General features: G+C 40.2%; 2 protein-coding genes across 6 annotated transcripts in view; one reads left to right on the forward strand and one right to left on the reverse strand.

Annotated features, from left to right (window-relative positions):
• The window catches only part of Txndc16 (thioredoxin domain containing 16), an 89,804-nt gene extending 85,960 nt beyond the window's left edge, over positions 1-3,844 (reverse strand). For 2 of the 4 annotated variants that reach the window (XM_013154699.3, XM_063247716.1), the window contains exon 1: positions 3,545-3,842. The gene's annotated coding sequence lies outside the window, so the exon portion shown is untranslated. Of the gene's footprint in view, positions 1-3,544 lie in introns of all 4 variants that reach the window. The other 2 variants (XM_005004540.4, XM_013154700.3) reach the window with 2 other exon arrangements.
• A 330-nt stretch (positions 3,845-4,174) lies between these two features.
• Gpr137c (G protein-coupled receptor 137C) overlaps positions 4,175-14,014 on the forward strand; it is a 61,520-nt gene continuing 51,680 nt past the window's right edge. The window contains exon 1 of one of the 2 annotated variants that reach the window (XM_063247746.1): positions 4,175-4,783. In XM_063247746.1, coding sequence (XP_063103816.1) covers positions 4,355-4,783 — 429 coding nt within the window. In that variant the 5' untranslated portion in view covers positions 4,175-4,354. The remainder of the gene's footprint in view (positions 4,784-14,014) is intronic. The other variant, XM_003471827.5, reaches the window with a different exon arrangement.

Below are 14,014 nucleotides of genomic sequence, written 5' to 3' on the forward strand. Positions count from 1 at the left end.
TAGCATCTAATGGGGATCTCCTTCCGAGTGTGGTAGCCATTGTTAATTCCTATCATCTTATTTGTTTTTCGTACCAGCGATCAAACTTATGACCCCATGCTTGCCAGGCAGGCACTTAAACCACTGAGCTAAATCTCGAGGCTTCTATCATCTTGTTTTGAAGTCTTGTATCATTTTCATCATTTTGTTGGGTTGAGTTTTATTGTTTTGTTTGATTTGATTATATCCAATGGCATGGGCAGCTATTCCAAAGAGAACAAGATATATTATGGTAGCCATTTTGGATTCACTTGTATCTTGCTTTGAAGTCCTGTATTGTATTCATTATCTTCTTTGTATTGGTTCTATTCTATTCTGTTTCATGCTACTATGCCTGGGTATGGGCAGCTATTCTGAAAATAATAAAAGACATTATGGTAACCACTGTTGATTTCCTCTTATTTTAAAGTTCTGTTACTTACACTGGTTTGTTTTGATTGGCTTTATTCTGTTTTATGTTGCTTGGTTTTAGTCTCTTTAAAATTAAAAAAAAGGAAGAAGTCACAGACAGCTGTGTGTCATGGCATGTTTACCAATAGTACATACAGACAACCTGCAGCCTGGAGAAGGGCCTTCAATTCTTTTGCATGATAAGCACTGATCAGATTCTGCACATAAGATGAAACTGAAAAGATCTATCCTCCTCCAGGGCTGGGGACTGAATCCATGCCCTTCATACTGAGTTAGTGCCCAGCCCTTTTTATTATTATTATTATTTTTTTTTTTTTTTCTATTGGGACAGGGTCCCACTAAAGTCTCTAAGTTGCCTAGGCTGGGCTTAGACTTGTAATTCTCCCACCTCAGCCTTCCAGAGGCATGCATGCAAAGATCATTTAAAAGACTGAAAGAAGGCTTGGCTTGCAGCTTACCATGGGCAAGAATGCTTGCAAGTAAAATGCAAATAGGAACTAAAGTGCTTTTTTGTTGTTGTTCAGCACCAGAATATCAAGAAATTCTCCTGAGGCATAAAGGAGGAAGTACTTTAAGACAAAAATGGTTGTTGGGTCCTATATACAATAATATACAGATCTTCAGCTTTTAAATATGCTACAGTAGTCTTCTTGCTCAGAAAAACAATATTCAAACTTTGTGCATTTGGATATATTTAAATTTTAGCATATCTGGTGGCAAGCTTTGCTAGGCAACCCTTAATGAGTTTTTCCTTTTTAGGCCTGAAATTTCTTTATGATCAACTATAAAATTAATGATTTTCTCTATCAAAAGAAGCGGTAAACAAAATCACTAAACAAATTATATCAAGCTCTGTGGGCACCATTCTCTGGGAAAAGACACATTTCATACTTTGCAACAAATGGAGCATATAACGCTTACAGAGTTCCTGTAAGAACATTCCATCAAAAATTAGCTTACTTACAATTTAATACTATTGGAGAACAGAACTTGCTTACCAAACCATCCTCAAATAAAATGTTGATTAGATCTCAGCTTCTGTATGAGTCAGAGCAGATCATAACAGGAGTCAATAAATCTCTGTTCTGAAATCCTTCAAAGAAGATAGGAACCAAATCCTCTATCTGTTTCCCCTGCTCCAATACAGTGGTACCTTGGTTTGTGAACCTCATTCTTTCCAAGATTCTGGTTGTGAGAACCAAATGAAAGTCAATGGGTAGGTTCAATGTTGACCTTATGGGGAAATCTGATTCAGTTTTTGTCCAATGGTTTGCAACAACTTGGAGAGAACTGAGTTTGTGAACTGAAGAGGTACCACTATACTCAAAAAAAGGTAAAAAGAAAGAAAGAGGCTGTCCAGAATTCTCTGACACATGAACAAAAACAGTCTCACAAGCAGAGATGTAAAATCGATGTAGGTACTACGCAATGTTGACTACCATCACTGAGCAAAAAAAGAGATGGGGTTGGGGGAGAGAATCTTTTTGTGATTCCTACTCATGACCTGAAATTTGAACCTTACTACTGAGCATGCACATATAGGCCATGTCAGAGCATAAGTGGTACTACTAATTTTGAAAAGTACTTAAAATCACATAACTGATTTTGTGCTTAATTTAAGGCTTAAGCATACAACTGCAATCAGTTACCCTACTGCTGTCATGTACACTCCATCCCCAATTTGAAGAGAACTCCGTACTGCTGAACACATTTTGTAAGAATGCATGATGTAAAAAGTCCAATATGAAATTCTTCTCCAAAGCACTGATGTTGGATTAAGCCTGTTAGCTTCTTGCAGTAAGTTGTACTCTACTGTACAACACAATGCTCAACCTGCCCAGCTGACTATTTATCTGAGGGGTCTGTTGGCAACAGGCTCAGGCTCATGCATCCATCAGTTTGTCAGCATATAAAGAAAAGAACCTAACCCACATCAGCATCTGACCTTAAAGCAGACTTTAAAGTTCCTTTCGGACACAAAGCATAGGAGTGAGGATAGTGAGTTAGGAAAGGCTGGATCTTGGATGTACAAGAATACTAAATCTGTGTGGAGGTGTTCAGTCTAAAATTACGAACTATTTTTTGGTTTATTTTTGCAGTACTGGGGAATGAACCCCTGGTCTCCCACAGGTTGGGTAAATGCTCTACCACTGAACCACATTCCCTTCCTGTTTAAAATGTTTGCAATAGGCTCTAAATCACCAGAGGTGACCTTGACCTTGTGATTCTCCTGCCTCAGTCTCCGGAGCAACAGGAACTACAAGTGTGAACCACAACACCCCGTGATTATTTCCTCTTTAACTGCACTGTTCTGCTTATTTTATTACCAAATATTTTAAAAATCAACAAAAATGTGCTGATACAATATAACTGAGAGATCTAAGGGTTTTTTAGTTTGTTTCCTTACAGCAGTACAGGAATAAAACATTTATGCTGGGCATGGTGGTGCACATTTATGGTGGGCATGGTGTAATCTCAGTACACCAGAGCCTGAGGCAGGAGGTTGTCTTCAGTTCGAGACCAGCCTAGGGTATATAGTAATGATGATGATAATGATGATGATAACATAGTGAGTTCAAGGCCAGCCTGAAATACAGAGAGAGACCCTTCGATGATGATGCTAGATGGGAGAAAAAAGAATATACCATTTATACTGTACCCCTGTAAATCCCAGCAACAGCGCCACCATCTCCTAAAAATAGGACTAGGGCGTCAACACACGTGGAATTTGCACAGAAACTACTCTACTTCTCTAGACCACCACCAGAGACTTACAGTTGTGTTTCTTTCCTCCCAAACTTATTCCCTAAGCGTCTTTCCAAATTCTGTTTCAAACAACCAACTTTCTCCGACCCACAGGTCCTTTTCCTTAGCACTCGTCCTTCACGGTTATTTACGGAGCGGTGGAAAAAAAGGGTCTCCGCCCCCTCGTTTCCTCCCCTCGCTCGCACAGCAGGAGAAATCAATGACAGCACAGGGCCCCACGGAAGCATCCAGGCGAGGTCTCTTTGCTTCCCAGAACCCAGGGTTGGGAGTGCAGCGCTCACCAGAGAAAAGAGCTGCCCACGCCTGAAAGACAGGCACCACTACCTACCTGCCCGAGACCTGCGCGCAGCACCTGCGGGCGGGAACCTGGACCGAACCCGCGCGGAAGCAAAGGCCAGACAGCGGCCGCGCTGCAAGTCGCCACTACCCACCCGGCCGAACAGGCCTCCTGGAAAAAAAAAAAAGAGAGAGAGAGAGAGAGAAAGAGAGAAAACCAAAACCCTCGAAGCTCCGCCTTCTCCTCGTGCTTCCTACGTAAAAGAATCTCCAACCAATGGGAAGCGCGGGGGGCGGTGCGTGAGCGGCCCCAAGTGACAGACCACCACGAAGTCCTCCCGCCGGCGCGAGCGGGCAGAACAGTTGCTGGGCCAATCAGCAGCTTAAGAGGCGAGTGGGGAGGGGGGAGAAAGCGGGCAAAGCAGAAGCCCTATTAGAGTTCAAGATTCTGGAGTGACAGATCCCACAGCCAGTGGCCTTCCGAGTGCGGCGCTCAAGAGGCGTGCCGGCCTGAGCCAATCGGCACGAGCCCACGGTGCGGAGCGAGCGCCTCAAATGCTCGGGTTTCTCAGCTGATTGTCTCCAGCCGAGAGTTGTTTTTTGCAGCCACGGAACCGAGCCGCAGCCGCAGGAGGAGCCGAGACCCCCGGAGGGAGGGGGCGGAGAAGAGGAGGCGGGGTCGGGGGGTAGGGGAAGTCGCGGCGGCCGCTCCGCGCGGGGTTCCGGGTCCTGTCACAGCGCTGGCTGGGGCTGGAGGCTGGGGCGGGTGGGGGGCCCGGGGGCTAGCGCTCTCCCCCTCGACGGCGGCTCGGAGGCCGGCGCCTAGCTTCCCGCGCTCCCTCGCGCGGCCCCCAGGCCCCTCATGAGGGTGTCCGCGCCGGGTCCGGCCGTCGACCCCACGGCCGGCCGCGAACCCTTGACGCCCGGCGGCGGCGGCGGCACCGGGGGTGGCGGCGGGGGCGCCGCGGTGCCGGGCTCCGTGCAGCTGGGGCTGAGCGTCCTGCACGCCCTCCTCTACGCCGCGCTCTTCGCCTTTGCCTACCTGCAGCTGTGGCGGCTGCTGCTGTACCGCGAGCGGCGGCTGAGTTACCAGAGCCTCTGCCTCTTCCTCTGTCTGCTGTGGGCAGCGCTCAGGACCACCCTGTTCTCCGCTGCCTTCTCACTCAGCGGCTCGCTGCCCCTGCTCCGGCCGCCTGCTCACCTGCACTTCTTCCCGCACTGGCTACTCTACTGCTTCCCCTCCTGCCTCCAGTTCTCCACGCTCTGTCTGCTCAACCTCTACCTGGCGGAGGTAAGGCGGGAGGACCGGGCGTAGCGGGGCCGCTCGGATCGATCAACTCCCGCTGAGGCTTGGGGTCGGGGACGGTGCAGGGAGAGGCGGACCCGAGACCACTGTTGGGGAAACTGAGGCACGCCCGGAGCGTGCGCCAGTGTTTCGCCCCAAACTTGAGCCCCCCCCCCATGGTTGACTCGATGACTGAGCGGGGTTGGGGGAGTGTGAGTGAGAGTATGCACGCCCCGCCAACTTAAAACAACCGGACCACCCTTTGTTCAGCTTGCTGGCCCTCCAAGGTAAGGCGTGTTGGTGGCCCCCGAAAAAAAGTGGCATCGGAAGAAGTAGCAGCCCCGGTAGCTCTGCCGAAGCTGGACTGTGTTGAGGGAGGTTGGATGCTGAGGTAGCAGCAGCCCTGCCGAAGCTGGACCTCTGCCAGCCATTACGTCACCGGGCAGAGCTGTTCCCTTGCTATTGTTGCTGCGTTTCTTTTATTAGAAGCTTAGATTCCCTCCTGTATCTCCCTTCCTGTGGGCTCGATAAGCCTCACACAAATTCCCTTCGATCGTTCCCCAGCAGGGTTAACGATCGATAACCAATGCAAAGGGTCACTATAGGGACCTCCATCCAGCCTTTGAATGTTTGCCCCAGTTGTTTTATGCTTTAGTGATTTATTCCACTTCGCACAGCATAGCCTTTTTTGGGAGCTAATTAAGAGAGAAAATAACTAGCTTAACCTGTGCTTACTGCAGAACCCTCCAAACTGTTTTTGCAATAACTTGCTTGATAACTGAAACCTAATCACACCCCCTTTTCTTTTTTATGGGGAATTACTGGTTGGGTTGCATTGTGCTGCAGCGCTTAGGTATTTGACCCATTTCAAACAGGTTTGAGAGTCCAAGGTTGTCAATCATGTGTGTCAGCTAATGATATTTAAGCCACTATTTTGAGATTGCTCAAAAAAAGTCTCCCTTTCACTCAAAAGAGAAGCTTGAGAAAGGGAAGAAACAAGGTGACATCATACTTAATACTGACTAATATAGAACAATATTGGGTCTATGCAGCTAATCCTCTCAAAGGCTTTTGGAGGTGATGAGAATTAACAGTTCCAAGGAAAAGTAAATAACATTTGAGGCAGGGTGCGTGTTTATATTTTCTCCATAAACCAACTCGTTTTCTCCCTTAATAAATAGAAAACAGTGCATAATTTTAAAATCACACGATCATAACTTAAGCTATTTAGCACAATAAAAGCAGCAGTTAAGTAACAAAACTCATTAACTTTCTTTTTCTTCCCTATCCTTTGGAATTCCAAGCAATAGATGACAAAAACCCAAACAATAAGAAACAAATAAAAAACAAATAATCATAAATCAAGTAACCGTGTGATAGTCATGTCTCTTGTTTGAGGGTGTATTCTGTTAGTTGTCTTTGAAACTATTGTATAACACTTCTTTATTATTGTGTTCTTCCTACCATCATCCCTAATAACAAACCCTCATCACTAAAGTCATATTCTAATTTCCAATAGGTAATTTACCTAAGGTGACTAGCACTCCATATGCTATGAGCATCAGATAATTTGGTTTTTACATTGTATGTTTTGACTTACAAAATGATGTTAATACATTCTAAGATAGCTGGTGGGCATTTTGTAAAAGGGCTAAACACATTTTACTTCTTGGGATATAACACATATGAAGTGCACAATCTTGGAAAGCATTTCCAAAGCCCCAACACCAAGAAGATTCTCTTGTACCATGTACCAGTCAGTGTTTTTCCCAAGTAGAGTTCTATCACAGTAGAAAAAAAGCATCTGTTTAAGCTCAAAATTTAAAAAGTTGCACCTCCAGCATAAAATAGAGTATCTACATGAGGGGTTTAGGCTTTTTATTGCTAATATTCCATGCTACTAAAGAATTTAAAGTCTAAAAGTCTCCCATTTCCAGGTGTGATACACATGCCTGTAATCCCAGTTCATGGGAGGCTGAGGCAGGATAAGCACCTTGAGTTCGAGGCCAACTTGAACACATAGCAAACCCTTGCCTCAAAAAAATAAAAGTCTCCCTATTAATCCTGTGTGTGCAATGTGCTTTTTTGAAAAAGCAAAATGTTAATATAGAAAATAAAATATGGGAAGAAGCTGAACTAAAGCTTTTTTTTTTTTTCAGTATCCTAAAAAAGGTGTGAGTTACTTAGCTATTTTACAATCAAACTAATACAATATAAACAGTACTTAAAAGAATAACTTCAACTTTTTGGGAAATTTTATTTAAAAAGAAGTATCTTTTAAAATGTCCTTGTTAGGAAAAGTTCACAGGAATTTTGTAAAAGTACTGTATTTAAATTCAATGTTTTTATATCAGGTCCATGTAAATGAAGTACACTTCCAATTGAGCATTCCGAATTAGTGAATTTTTCCTCTAAAGAGGCCATATTGTAGCAGCGTGGTAGGGAAGGTCTGTTGAAAATATAAAGCATAACTGATATTTTTTTAACCCAAAGCTGCCTCTTTACTGTCATATTAAATGACAATTCCATTTTACTTTTATTAAAGGATTTATTTTCATTTCCCATTAATTAAAAAGATACTAATTTTAAGGACTCCACCGTAAAGAATTATGGACCAATATTAGAAATAATAAGCTAATTATTACTACTTTGGACACAGTTTGGTGGTTCTTAGGTTTTTGAAAAGTTATGAACTGCCTATCCCACTCTTTCCTTTGGTGACTGCACTGGAATGGAATTGAGATAAGGGGAAGGAGCCTTTTCTGAAACAATTAGGCTTTTCAGCTTCTCATACATTCTTAACCTCCTAGGAGCAGATTGTTGGGAGGACAAAACTGTGTACTAATCTAAAAATGTATTGCACTTTTTCTGGCAAGATAAGTGGGACATGAACTTTACCAAAAAAGGAGTCACACCCCTATACTTTCACCAGAGCAGACTTTGTGTCTTTAAAACAGATTGATAAATCTGATGCTCTCAACCATTAGCCATATGAAAGAAGGAAAAATGGGAGTTAATATACTATCTTTGGGGCATTGTGGTGCATGCCTAAATCAGTTCATTAACACCAATAATGAAATTTTTCCTTGGAATTTTTGCTTAACCGGGATAAAATTTGGTCACTTCATAACAGTGCCCAAACAGTTAAGATTAAAAACCTTACTGTTACACTTGTGGGTGCTATTATTGTCCCAGCCAGTGAATATACTCTTCCAAATATTGGTGGCAGTTTAACATGCAACTCAACTAATACAGTTTCTTTCTGTGATTTCTCACAGTGTTTACCACCTATAATGAATTGACAGTATGCTTTTCTAACAACTAGAACAACAGTGAATCTACTGTTGAATGACAATCTGAAAACAAAATCTAGAAAACATTTTAAACATCTAATATGTGCAGGGTAAATCTGTGAAGTCAGAGTATCAGATACATATTTATCACAGAAACCATGATTTATAATGTCTTTGATTTTATGGAATTAATATTGATAAAGCACCTGATAGCCTCTACCTTCACAACCCCTATGAAATAGAAAAGGGGGGTGATATGGTTGATAGGTGTCAGATGCTGAGACTACTATATGGCTAAGATACTAGAAAGTCTTGAGTAAATCTTCCTATGCCATGAACTCAACTAGGAACCATTACTTCTTTGGTGCTTCTCTAACTTGCTTTCTTATTTTCACTCTTTCAAATCTCTGCCAGTGTCTAGTGAACTCCTTTATTCCTTTCATCCTCAGCATGTGATCTTCACCCCCTCATTTTAACACATTCTCACCATCTTGTCCCACCAGTGGTGTAGAGCTGCCTGGCAAAATGTACCAATTATGGCCCTAACGTGAGTGGGTTAAAAAAGTAAAAACCCAGAGAACAAGGAAAGGGCTGGAGACGTAGCTCCATGGTGCAGCACCTGCCTGGCAAGCATGAAGTCCTGAGTTCAATTCCTAGTTTTTAAAAAATGCCTAATAATGGATGACTGAGCTTGATAAGTAAGGAAATTCCTCAAAGCCACCACCAAAAAAAATCCAAAATGATTAAATACCACACATGTTTGTTTGGAGAGTAATAGTGGTCAATTGTTTTTTGCTATCTCATAGCCCAGTTTTAATTTTATGTATTATAAGTTTAAAAAAAAAGTGATACTGAGCTATTTTTGCAATGAGGTCTAATTAGCCTATCCCAAGCACTACAGCATAATGCCCAAATCGAACCTGTTACCTAAGCGTGGAGGCAAATGCATATAATCCCAGCACTCAGGAGGCTAAGGCAGGAGGATTGTTGCAAATTCAAGACCAGCCTGGAATACAAAGTGAGCTCAAGGCCAACCTGAACTTCATAGTGAGACCCTAGGACCCCCCCCCCTCGCAAAAAGAAAAAACACGAGCTAAGAATTTAATCAGGTCCTCAGAGTTTAGTAGTGGGGTATGTGCTTGGCTCTGGATGAAAAGGGTGCAGGTTGGGGAAAGGAAATCATCCCCAATGATACATATCAGCCTTGTTCTTATCCTAGTTTAAGGGCAGAGTTCACATCAGTTCTGTGATTTTAGGGTAGGTAGGGACACTCATCCCAAAAATGTAAAGTCACTCTTGCCTGGTAGTAGCTTCAAGAAGCTGGAAGGAGCAAATATAAGTCACCTGTAGAGAAATGTACTTTAAACCTAGAATACTGACATAAAATTCCACAAAACGGGCTGGAGAATGTTACCTACAACTATCACAAGCATCAAAAATATTAAATGCACACAGGTTGAGTATTCATAACATAAATCTGAAATACTGCAAAATCTGAGATTTCAAACACTAGCATGACACTGCAAGTGGAAAATTCCACACCTGAGCTCATGTAATGCATTGCAGTCAAGACGGAGGTACACAGCAGTGTAAAGTTACATTCAGGCCGTGTGTTCCATTCAGGTCCATGAAGCAAATGAACTTTGTATTTAGACTTAGATCCTGTCCCCATGATGTCACATTATGTATATGACAATAGTTCAAAATAATTACATTATAAGAGTGCCTGCCTGGCAAGCTCAAGGTCATGAGTTTGACTCCTGGTGCCAACAAAAAATGAATTAAGAATGGGTATGATGCTGTTCCTAACCCTCTGGGAAGCTGAGACAGGAGAACTGCAAGTTAAAATCCTGGGCAATTTAGGAACTTAGCAAGACCTTGTCTCAAGATAAAAAGTGAAAAGCCTGGGCTATATATGGGTTCAACCTCCAGTGTCAAAAGAAAAAGTTTGAGCACTATTAAAATATAATAAAGCTATCAAAATTTGCATCTTTGAAAGCAGCATCTCAAAAAAATTAGACACAAGTGTATTGTTACACAACAAATTAAAAAATAAATTAGTAAATGAGAAGAAAAAAAGTCACCCAAGATGTAGTCCAGAGATAAAACAGATGGAAAAAGGAACAAGCAAATCAGGGTATAATGGGCAGGTCTAACATATGTCTAATTGGAATTTCAAGGGAAATGATTCAAAGAGATAATGGCTGAGAATTCACCCATATTTCAGATTAAGAAACTCCAACATCCAGTACAGTATAAATGACCAATTAGAGAAAAACTTAAAGGCACCAATGGCAAAATGCTTTTAAAGCAAGCAGATTGAAGATGCTACTGACCAAAGAATGAAAAGTAGAGCATTTAGTACATAAACGTCATCTACAAAGAAACTATCAACAATAGAAGTGAATAAAACCATATGGATATGAAAAAATTTTTGCTACAAATAGAAATCCTAGCAGGTGTGTCAAAAAGGTTAAAATACAAGAAATAATGAAAAATGGTACATACGTAAGTAAATCTAAACACAGTAAATGCATGAAAAGTCTCTAACTTGAATAAAATAAATGGAGAGAAAAATCCTGTGCAATAGCATAGAAATCAGGATGCCAGAGTAATAAAGCAGTGTAAGGTCCTGTTGTTTAAGGGAGTATAAATATTGATTAAGCCTTAGGTGGAATATGCTTTCAAATGAAAAGCAAGAAAACATAACTTTGAAACAATTGGGAAGAATAAAAATAATGGCTGGTTAGGTTGAGGGTAAAATTTGTCTACAGAAGGTAACCAAAGAAGGAAATCTTGAGAAAGATCAAATTCCCTGGTACAGAAACCAAAAATTAGTTTCCTGAACTTAGTACTCCAGAATAATAAAATGTGTCATTCATTTTTAGACAAATTTAGTTATATGCTATTTTATGAGACACTCCTGAGTACAAAAGAGTAAAAGCATACAAAAGTGAAATGTCATGCTCACCAAAAGTTAACTGCAAAGGTAAATAAACAAATCTAGTGTTTTGTTGGTAATTTAACATACCCCATTGATCAAACACAAAATCAGAAATTACCAAAATAACGATTTACTGAACACCGACCCTACAGCAGGATATACATTTTTATTAATACTTGGAATACTTTTAGAAATTGACCATTAAAGCAACACTCAACAAATTAAAGACATACTTGCCAAGAGTACATCTCAACTACCTACCAACTGTGATAGAGACCTAGGACAAGTTACTGAACTACTGTCTCTCAAAGTGTAAGTAATAACAATGTCTATCCAATAGGGTTGTGAGAACTAAATGATCACAAAAATTAAAGACACTATGATAAACAACCCCAGCTATCTCTCATGAAGGTAGATACAAAAGTCCTCAGCAAATTTGATTTCAAAAGTATGTTCAAACAATGTTACCGAATAAGTTTCATTCCAAGAGTGCAACATCATTTTAACATTTAAAAATTACTGCAGGCAGGCATTGTGGCACATGTTCGTAATCTCAGCGTTTGGGAAACTGAGACAGGAGGATCATGCAGCATTGAGACCAGCCTGGGCTACACAGCTCAAGGGCAATGTGAACTACATAGTGAAATCCTATCTCAAAAAAATCACTGCAATACAGTTGAATATTTGCTGTGAAAAGGGGAAACTATGCAGATATTATTTTAAAAGATGTATAAACATTTTGAAAAAACTCAAATATGATTTGTTAACTTTTAGCAGACTAGGAAGATTCTTCAGTCTGATAAGGAATGTTGCCAGGCATGGTGGTATACACCACTAATGCTACCATTCAAGGGGATGAGACAGGGGGATCACTGTGAGTTTGAAGCCAGCATAGACTTCAGAGTGAGACCTGGTGTCAAAACCCATATAGGAAGAAAGGGAAGGGGAAAAAGGAGAGTAAAATGAAGGAAGGAAGAGCATCCTATACAAAAAACCTACAGCTAATGTCATACTTGATGAAAGATTGAAAACTTCCTAGGACAAAATCAAAGAATTCTACATTGTATTGGAGATCTTAGACATTGCAATAAGACAAGGAGAAAAGGATTTTAAAATTAGAAAAGTAAGATGATACATGATATAATTGCTGACATCAAAAATCCCAGTGAATCTAAAGTATTAAAACATTGCATTCAACTAGTTTGCAAGATATATAACTGCACTAGCAGAAATAAAAAATGAGATATTAAAAAGTCCACATGCAATAGTGACAAGGAATACTTAGGAATAAATATAATAAACGATGTACAAGGTCTCTATAATGGAAACTATGGACATTATAGATTGAATAAATCTATGTAAATGCCAAATATACCTTAGATACACTGTTTTTTTTAAGATGTCACTTTTCCAATTTCACCTAAACATCCAATGCAATCCCTATTATAATCAGTGCAGGGTTTTTTTTCCCTTTTAAATTTTATTTAAAGAAAGACAAAACAAAACAAAATGGGTAGAAATAATACTTTCAAAGAAAAAAATAAACAGTAATCACTAGTTGATGTTTACATATTGTCCTCTTACCAATAATTGTTCAAGATACAAAAGTGGAACATATGAATGGAATTTCAAACAGTGAGACTGCAAATAGTTCTGTTCAACTATCTAATAAAAACTTAGTAATATGGTTATCAATCCTATACACTTATACATGCATTTATCCATATCTTCAATTATGTTGAGATTAAACAAACCAAAGCAGACTAAAATCACTCTGAATAAAGAATAATAGTATTGCTGAATTTCACATCATGACACTCCAAAATCAGCACTGGGTACTGTAGTGCCTTTTTTTCTTTCAAAGTATGTGTTCATTTCATCATGTGTCATAAGATCAGTTCTCATAAATTGTTTATAGGTTTTACACAAGCATGAGTCAACATGTATTTCTATTCTTTCTATATTAGAGGGAGAAACAGAACAAAGCAGGACAGAACAAAACATATTCCTATAGACATATAAAACTAAAAAGACATATAAAACTGCTGTACAAGGAGTTCTACTATGGTTACTCTGTTGTCTCTTGTTTTCATCAATAGAATAGGCTATATCATCAGATACAGTATGATTGAATACATCAGTACATAACAGTATTGGTAGAAATACAACTTTGTAAGTAGTGTAGAACTACAAAAACAGGTAGTAATCAAACCAGAATGGGTATTGTCATTTTCAGTATAGTTGTCTATACTCTCAGACTTGATACTATCAACCTTAACAATTTTGAATAAAATCTGTCAATGACAAACGACAATCAAGCCAAATCAGATTTAACTAAGATCAGTCATGATATAACAGTATAAGTTATACAGGGATCCAGATTAAGTTAATAGGAAATTAAAGATGATTACTGTGCTATATCCTGATATTTTGGGGATAGCTGTGCCCTCAGATCTAGTGCTTGTATACAAACTGGGATGGAATAAGTTCTATGTAAGCAGAGTGGTGCAAGTAATATGGTTTTTAATTCCTGATACACTGTGTTTTTGTTTTTGTTTTTGTTTTTGTTTTTGTTTTTTTGGTCTTTTTCTTAGTACCAGGGATCGAACTCAAGGCTGCCTACTTGCAAGCAGGCACTTATGCCACTGAGCTAAATCCCCAGCCCCTGATTCCTGATACACTATTGGCATTATCTTCTGCTGTCTTTTTTAAGACTATTCATCCCCTTTCACTCTCCCAGGGTGTACTGTGCATTTTTGGATCTCCGCAACACCCTCGTGCTGGGGGGGCAATCTGTTATTTACCTAAGTGCTTCCAAACCTTCTCACACCTCACACACTTGATCTCTAATTGTATTTCTTTACCTATTAAAGCCTGTCTTTCCAACCTATCCATAAATACTGGTCCAGTTGCCCCTATTACTCTCTGGTTCCCTATCACATAGAGTACTGTTTTCTCATATTTGATTTTCGGTCCATATATCCTTTTTCAGGTTAATTA

The sequence above is a fragment of the Cavia porcellus genome, unplaced genomic scaffold (assembly GCF_034190915.1).
Source record: "Cavia porcellus strain 051 isolate PalLab524CR breed Dunkin Hartley unplaced genomic scaffold, mCavPor4.1 scaffold_1, whole genome shotgun sequence".
Taxonomy (NCBI): Eukaryota; Metazoa; Chordata; class Mammalia; order Rodentia; family Caviidae; genus Cavia; species Cavia porcellus.